This window comes from Echinococcus granulosus (assembly GCF_000524195.1).
Source record: "Echinococcus granulosus chromosome Unknown EG_S00012, whole genome shotgun sequence".
In the NCBI taxonomy this organism is placed as follows: Eukaryota; Metazoa; Platyhelminthes; class Cestoda; order Cyclophyllidea; family Taeniidae; genus Echinococcus; species Echinococcus granulosus.
Genome location: NW_020170392.1, coordinates 896,033 through 904,439, shown reverse-complemented (window position 1 = coordinate 904,439; position 8,407 = coordinate 896,033). Strand labels below are relative to the sequence as shown.

The window sequence follows — 8,407 nt, the reverse complement described above, 5'->3', positions numbered from 1 at the left end:
ACTAGGTGGCAGATTTAGCATCTGAAAGACGTCAGCTGACATCGAAGTGCACCATGATGAAGTGAATCTAACTGTGGTGGAAATGAACGCACCCCTTGCAAGCCACACGTGAATTTACGGAAAGGTTTGCCGAAGCTACTATAAAATTGCTTGAACAGTTGAAAAGATGGAAGAATGTGGTAAAGACGGGCAAACAGATGAGTTCCATATCCATATAAATATTCTTCGCGAGACCGATACCAAACATCGAGGACCGTGGATGTTGCCCGGAAACTCTAAACCTCTATCACCTCTTTGCGGCCAATTAGTCTCAACACCAATAACACGATACATTCACAAGAGCAGCTTACACTAGCATGAAAGTAGAACTGGGGATTCGGTGGAACTTGCCTGGAACACACTTTTCCGGTCGACAGTTGTCTCTCCATGATATATTTTTGGACGGGCAACTCCTAGCGCAATGGGAAGATATCTGCCACGTGCAGCTAGGTGTTCGCGAACACTTGGCACGGTGTAAACAGGCTTTGCAACGGATATGAATTGATAATCATCGTCGTCAGGTGTCTTGTGAATTTCAGTGTCCAAAGAAGCAGTCTCAGTAGAGAGTTCTTCAAGAAATGACCGAGTTGTTTCCACCATAGAGTAAATTACAGGCGAGCCTATGGATGCCTTACATAAGTCGTTGAGTAAGTTAGACAATTCTAAACGTTTATCTTTCTGCAAGTCTGGCGCTGAAATTCTGATCTATTAAATATAAGTAGCACGCACTTACTCGATATGGGGAGCCCTTTTAGAGGGATAGCCCTCCAAAAAGGTAAATCGCAATACCACAGTATACTTCCTGGCATAATCCGAAGATACGGAGATTTTGTAAAATCTATGGAATATAAAACACTTTATTAGTTTTAATACCGCCGGTCAGGGTCAATAACAGAAAATGCGTCGGGGTAAATAGACTCTAAGGCTTGTAACTCGTCGTTTTGTTGAGCAATATCAAATTCACCCGTCCCCGGTAGTTGAGTACCCATTTAGGCTAAAACATGACACTAGAAAGCGGCGACCACTCTTTCTCACATTGATTGGCTACAAAAGTGTACGGAGAAGACCGTTTTAAAATCAAGGCAACAAAATAGAGATTAGCCCAAAAAGTAGTTCGCAACGAAGGAATAGCACACGCATTAATGAATGAATGCAATTGTTACTGCAAACTTGCGACTGCGTGATGCATGTTTTTTTACCACAATGGATATTAGCTAATAGTTTCCGGTCTCAGTCCCAATGCATCGATAACTTTATGAATAACATTTTTTCATGCTCTAGTAAGGTTGATAATGAGTGGTGTTTAATCATATCTAAACCATATAGGTCGGAAGAGATGGTGTAAAATAAAAAAAACAACCATCCTATTTTTTGGCGTTTTTCCATAGATTAGCAATAACGAAGTTGTTAAAATTTTCTATTTGACAAATAGCTAAATTCATGAGTTTAACTCGCGTAGACCTAACAAAGAACAAACATACAGTGAAGGTGATTTTTTAATCCTGTTGGGTAGATCCCTTAGCCTTTACTCTAAAAACAGCAGAATAAGATTTTTGGATGATAGCACTAGGAGTAATACCTGATAAGTCGTTAGTATGGACTAACTAGTACAGCCTTTCATCCAATTGGTCGGTTTTGTCTGCCCACTATTCGGCCTTAGGATGAGGCCTATGTACTTATTTGTACCCATAGCAGGTACTAGGGCCTTCTTTTTCATTTATCGAAATGGCCACCTATGGTACACTGAGTGATGGTGAAAGTGGCGTTGAGGCGGTAGACGATCGCGGGCCACTTGAATCCCAAGAACATGATCATCCCGAATTGTCAGGCAAAAATATCGGGTTTGTTGGCTGTGTGTGATAATTTTTTAGCCCGTTAGCGGCCTTATTTAATTTCCTGAAGGGCACTATTGGGACTGGAATCCTGGCCTTACCGATTGCTTTTAAACGTTCTGGCTTATGTCTTGGTTTAATTTTTTTACTTTTCTACGCTTGTCTTTCGACTTACCTTATGCATGTTTTATTGTCCATATCGGAGGAGGTGATCATTAAGTAACTGAGTTCCCACAACTCCTAAATAAATATTTAGGAACAATCTTGACCGAAGTAAAATTGACTACACAGAAGCTGTGTTCTATATTGTCAAATTTGGTCCTGAACGTTTTAGAATTTATAAAGGCAAAGCCAAGTATGTTTTCATATGGTGGGTAATAGCTCTAGGCACACAGTTAACGTCTTTTTGGTACTTACCCAGATTGGATTTTGTTGTATCTACATGCTCTTCGTAGCACAGAATACCAAATACGTAAGTTATTGTGTTGGTAATATCTGTCCATGATAACAGTTTATAGAAACAACATGGCCGGAAGTCCACGCAAATCTTTATTTAATCGGATTTATCGTCACAATGTTGCTAGTTATACTAAATATCAAGATGGCAATCTGGGTGTTTGCTATCCCCTCTGCCATTGCACTGGTTGCCACAATGCTGGGTCTGATCCTCATCTTTGCCTACATATTTTCCACTGGTCTTAAAGACATCGCTTCCCTTCCTGCCTTCACCTCCTTCGACGAGATACTCGTTGCACTGGGCATCTTCATTTTCTCTTTTGAGGGGATTGCTTTGGTAAGAAGTTTATTTGAATAGATTCAGTTTCTCCACTGATCTCAGTGTTTATGCACATTTTAATAGGTTTTTATGTCTTAAGGTTTTCACTGATATCTCTCATCTACCTGGGCTATTTGCCAACCCCCAAACTGAAGGTTTACATGGTTTTCAAAACTGTAAATTTAGGTACAATTCGAGTTGTACTAATCGATGTCCTTAAGCTACTAATGTGTCATTTCTACGTAGTTCGAACCATAAGAATATGGTAATTGGGCCATCTTTCCAATTTGGCCCGTTTGGAAATGAAGCAAAGCTAGTTTTGGGTGCCGTTACTTACTAGTAGGCTACACCCTTTACACAATTTTATTCGCAAATTTGTTTCAACTCTATCCATCCTTGGTATTCTATTTCCTTTCTTTGCAATTTTAATCCGAGGCTTGCTCAAACATTACGCTAGTTTGAGATGAACAGCATCCTCAAAACCTATTAAAGCTTGGAAGCTGTGTTTTATCGCGGCTTTTTTTCTCAAATTCCATCCTTGTCAAACGACACCATACTTCACACCGAGGGTAAGGCTAGCATTTTACGATCTTTAGGGCGCTAACTTCCTTTAAACAAGGCCTCAAAGAGACTTAATGTTATCCAAACCGGCTATTTTAACTTTTCTGCACTTTGAAATAAGATAACATTTTTTTCCAAAAAAGATGGCAAACGTGATGCCTGAATTAATCGTTCATTCCAGTCAAGTTTGTTCGAAAAGAAGGTATTTATTTCATTGTAATCATACTCCAAGAGTTTGTTTATTTAAAGTTTTCGTCAGTTTCATTCCACAGGGACTGCTATGATTTTGCAATCTCATTTGGACGATATAATTCATTTTTTAGTACTACTTGCTGAAAGGGTTATCATCCTAGGTTCTATTTTTGCTCTAATGGTACGCTTAAATTTGAATTCAGGGTTAATCTAAGTGGCTTTTCTGTGTCTGTGTAAATGACATACTTTATGGTAATTGTAGTTCGGTCATTGTGGTACTTTATCAAAATGCCTTTTTCTTCAAACCTTAAGCCTGTCATACGAGAAAACTGGGCTGATGGAATTGTCACATTTCTTCCGTCAGCTGAAACACATTAGGTGCACCTGCATTGTACTCTCCCGAAAGTTGCCAAGACCTGAATTCAACCGTAGGTAGTCAGCTTTACTTTGTTTACTTTTTGGTGTTGCATAAAAGATAAGTTAATTTATTCCACTCTAAGCCATGTTGTCACACCTTACAATTCGTTCAAGTGTAAGTGGTCGAGGTAGCAAACGTTATATCTAGATGGAGGCATTTAATGCCAAATGAAGCTGATTTGCGGCTTCATATTAGCGTGAATAGCTAGTCATATGAATTACTGATCTTAGCATCAAGGTCGAAAAGCAGTATAGAAGTTTAAGTTTACTTTACTGGTCGAATTTATGCCTTTATTCGAATCCCATCATCGGGTGCCGGAATCCACTTTAAAATATGATGTGAAATAGAATTCAAAGTGTGGCTCGGGAACATTTAACATGAATGTTATCGGTTGTTCAAAACTCTTTTGCTATAAAGCAAAGGTTTTTTAACTGAAGTTTGAGATGAAAGCCATATCGAATTCTTCAACTGAACGTAGCTTAGTCAACTGCTTCCATGGAAGGAGGAGAACTATTTGGTGATTTTACTCGAGATTTGCTGCAAACATTGTGGACTAGTAATGTGGACAATTTTAGTGTTAGAGGTTTTTTCATTCCGATCTTGTGTGCAAGGCGTTATTTGCCCACGGATAGTACGTCAAATAGCTTTTCAAAACCGTTTGAAATAATGGCCAAATATCAAAGGTCGGGTATAGTGTGCCTTCAAGGCCGCAAAAGTCATGTTGTGAAAGCATTTTCAAGGGTTTTTTCCTTATTTTGTGGTTAAAAACACAAGAATCGTTTAGCAAAACTGGATTTCCTCATTGAATGTAATGACGAAAAAATTGTATATTTGTTTGCCATCCTTTAAAACACGTGAATTCTGTTTTGTGGCAGTGGTTCTATCACAAAGGGAAAGGTTAATGGGTTTCCTCCGCCCAATCATAAATAAGCTTTTGAATGTCGTCCAAAAGAAAATAGCTGCGCGTAAAACTGGTTTTTGTTCGCAACTTGATGTTCTTCATGGCACATTTGCAGCGACGAAAGTTGTCAGTATATTGTGCATATCAGTTACGTATTGACATTATGAATGCATGCAATCCAACTGAAGTGTCTATCGTAGCATTTAAACCCAAGACTAGATAGGCACTGTTTGTTATAAGTCTCACTTCTATTTCATTGGCTTAGGTCTTCGATTTACTCTAAATAACTCTTCATTTCGATACACCGAGCGATTATTTAAAACGAGTTTTAATTACCATTGGGAAGTTTTTGGGATGGAGAGGAAACCTCTTTCACTGGCATTAACTTTATGCAGCGACTGCAGAGGCGGAGTCAATTAAATTTGGAATCAGCGGATTTGGAGTTGTCCATGTCTCATGGGATTTAAATTTGTAATTTCTGCGATCCAACAATAGTGAAGAGAGTAGTCAACAATATTGGAGGTGAAGGGTACTTTTTAATATGAAACATCGATGAACAGCGAGGAAATATGCATGGATTACCGTCTGAACTCGAAGGAATTCGGAACGGTTGATCCTTGTGTCTTCTTGATCACACCAGTGCGGAAACAAACCGGGTTGGATTTTAGGGCAAGTTCGTGTTCCACGGATCAGAGGAGGATTCATGGAATATTATTACGAAAGCGTCAAAATACTCTCCAATAAATGCTTTCTAACCTCATATGAATTTTTTTTTAACGAAAACATTTTCTCAACTAGTTGCAGTTTTACGGATTCGTTTCTGAAACTTTGCGCCAGGGACACTTCATTGTTGTGGTCACAGTTGCAGAATGATTTAGCAGCTTGATTCAAAAATATTAATTTGAAAAGGCCGAGACTACCCAAATGTCCACACTTTTTTATAGAATCTTGCCATTAATTTCGATATAGCTTCCACGACGATCACAGATGTTTTTCCGAAGGTATTTATTCTTACCAACGATAGACAGCTGTATTCTTTGATAGCTGATACCAACGAATTCAAATGAGGTAAGCAATGAAATGAAGATGAAGGAATATGAAAGTCTATATTCCCTTTGTCATGTAGTCTGTACGCTGATGTTTGGAGGCCCTCTGAAGTACCTAGGAGTTCTAATGAGCAGTTCTCTCTATCTAGGACCTTCAAACCGTCTCAAATGTTTACATTTATGCTGCCTTGCGAGAAAAAGCGAGGAGCTATGGGATAGTATTCACAACGTCCCTGGCAATATCACTCCTCTGTCGTAGTCTCTTCTGCTTTTGCTAACAAAGGATTTGGTGATATTTAAAGTTTCAATCTCAGACTCACTTTGGTTTAAAGTAAAGGTGTTGATGCACAAAAACAACGGCAAACGGAAGAGTGTCGAATTCGTACGTGATATATAACAGCAGTGGTACCTCTGTTTATGGGCGTGTTTGCAAACAACCATTTCCAATCCTTTTTGACCATGACAGTGCGCAAAAGTTTTCCATTGAGTCTCCGAGAGAGCTCTTGTTCGCAGATCGGATAAAAAATCGTAAGGTACTGCCTTGACGAAGTCAAAATGTTTTTGAAAAGGTGCGTTCCAATTGCCTTTAATGGTTTTTAATAAACCACATCTGGCCTCTTGGCTGCTGCCTCGGTAGGATGATTTAAAGCCACTTTTCACCGGTTTGTTTCGGTACTCCTTTTGCCATGCGATTCAGCCCAGAACCTGTTTATTGAACCCACCATCAATCTTGATGTGGCTTCTTGGGTGACTGCGTGTGTTTACGGTCAAGTTCCTTGAGTTTTGAGGGCATGCCCTCTGATAACGTTCTTGTCGATGCCTCACACTTAGCGGTTCTTTTGTGCAGGAGAGCTGGTGGGCCAATCGTTGGGACTACCCTGATTATTGGGTCATCTACTTCCGGGTCGAGCGAGTCATGTGGGAGAGCTTGACAACCGTCTCCATTGTTTGTTTATGGGATGATACATCGATCCTAAAGCCTAATGCGAAACCTGAAGAGTCACTATTTCGCCACCGTATTTATTGAACAATTTCAGTCTTTCTGGCAGTATCAGATAATCAGGATTTCCTCACTGATACGTTTAGAGATAGGTGGTCTTATTTTGATCTTAAAGACAATGAATTCGGTTGCTTTTATAGTGTTTGCGTATAAGATGATGACCCCACACATATCGTGTGTGGCAAGTTCGAAAATAGAGAATAAAGTCTTGATCGAAGATTGTTTTGGTTGTTTTGTAAGAGCCTTGTTCTCATCTGATGTCTCATGCCTATGTGGCGTTGGAGTGAGGAATAACTGGGACAGCCGGAGTGCCGGGAACGTCTGACTTTTCATTATCCGTGCTCTGTCCCATTTTGGAAGCCACTTTCTCTCTCTGTCGAATCCTCCTATTTCCGTTCCATTGTAAAGAAGAAAACAGTTTATGAGTAAACTTAAATCGGAAATTTACCTTGTAGACTCTGCCCATCCAGAGCCGGATGCGAGACCCGGAGCGTTTCGTGATGCCGTTCGGGGTGCTCAACACCACCATGGTGATCGCCGCTTGCCTCTGTCTCACCATTGGTTTCTTTGGCTACCTTCGTTTCGGCGACGCTATCCTTGGGAGCATTACCTACAATATTCCAAGTTCACCTCCGTGTGTAGGCCGTTTCGTTCTTCTATCTAACTACCTTCATTGGCTAACTATCTGTCTGTCTACATTCTGTAGTATCTATGCCGCGGTGAAACCTCTTTTCATATGTGCCATCTTCCTCTCCTACGTGCTACAGTTCTATGTCCCTGCCACTATCTTCGGACGATTGATGCTTAAGTGGCGGTGGCATCGTGAAGCCTCACCACGTCGACAATCCATCTGTCGCAAGATCATGCGCGTGTTCATTATCCTATTCACTTGTATGTATCTACTTATTTCACATTCAGTAGACTATTATTCTCTCAGATCGATCGCATTCTATACCTATTTAGCACTCGATTCATTCCTACGGCTACACATATGATTTCTGCACCTGTGGACAAGTTTATTGTAGCTATGTAGGGTATTATTGCCATTTCACTGCCACAGGCTCGCTCTTCTGAGTCATCTTCAACTTCCTGCAATATGTATGAGCAGTTTTTTTCATTTTTTTTTCTGATTTAGCTGATTATAATCGTACTCCACTGCTGACCACTATGCAGAAACTGCGATACGAGTAGTTGGGAGAAGCTAAAGTGATTTCGGGATCGTAAGGCGGGAAGTGAGGTATTTAAATCTTACATAGAAGGTTCAGCAGTCTCAGGAGTGGTTTTTCAAGCATACAGTTTGGTCGAATTTTGACCTATTGCACTCTCCATGAGGCGAAAGTAGTCAGATATTACAATTTCACGTTTCATTTCGAAAACCAAAACTAATTTAGAGTCATGCTTTAGGGAACTGTTTTATGCAGCTCAATCGCGTCAGTCACTTCGCCGCTATTTTAACGCTGCTCCAGCCCCTTTCTAAGTTGTTCTCAGTTTCGTGCAACATTAGAGAAGTGCCAGTCTTTAGGATTTCGTTCCTGTGTCAACGTTGCGCCTAAATTAGCGTTTACTTTCTCTAAATGCATTGATTTGGCGCAGTGGTTACGTTGAAGTATCCGCAAATTTGATGGTGTGAGCCATAGCATTGT

At 40.2% G+C, this 8,407-nt stretch overlaps 2 protein-coding genes across 2 annotated transcripts in view; one reads left to right on the top strand and one right to left on the bottom strand. All coding sequences in view use genetic code 11, as the record gives it.

Moving 5' to 3' along the window:
• EGR_02655 (hypothetical protein) overlaps positions 1-1,028 on the bottom strand; it is a gene marked incomplete at both ends in the record, with an annotated part of 2,810 nt that extends 1,782 nt beyond the window's left edge. The window contains 3 exons of the mRNA XM_024491904.1: positions 402-739; positions 773-877; positions 913-1,028. Coding sequence (XP_024353719.1) covers positions 402-739; positions 773-877; positions 913-1,028 — 559 coding nt within the window. The remainder of the gene's footprint in view (positions 1-401; positions 740-772; positions 878-912) is intronic.
• Positions 1,029-1,764: 736 nt separating this feature from the next.
• The window catches only part of EGR_02654 (Proton-coupled amino acid transporter 4), a gene marked incomplete at both ends in the record, with an annotated part of 7,434 nt that continues 791 nt past the window's right edge, over positions 1,765-8,407 (top strand). The window contains 6 exons of the mRNA XM_024491903.1: positions 1,765-1,880; positions 1,911-2,090; positions 2,128-2,226; positions 2,259-2,343; positions 2,383-2,664; positions 7,220-7,655. Of these exons, the coding sequence (XP_024353718.1) occupies positions 1,765-1,880; positions 1,911-2,090; positions 2,128-2,226; positions 2,259-2,343; positions 2,383-2,664; positions 7,220-7,655 (1,198 nt within the window). The remainder of the gene's footprint in view (positions 1,881-1,910; positions 2,091-2,127; positions 2,227-2,258; positions 2,344-2,382; positions 2,665-7,219; positions 7,656-8,407) is intronic.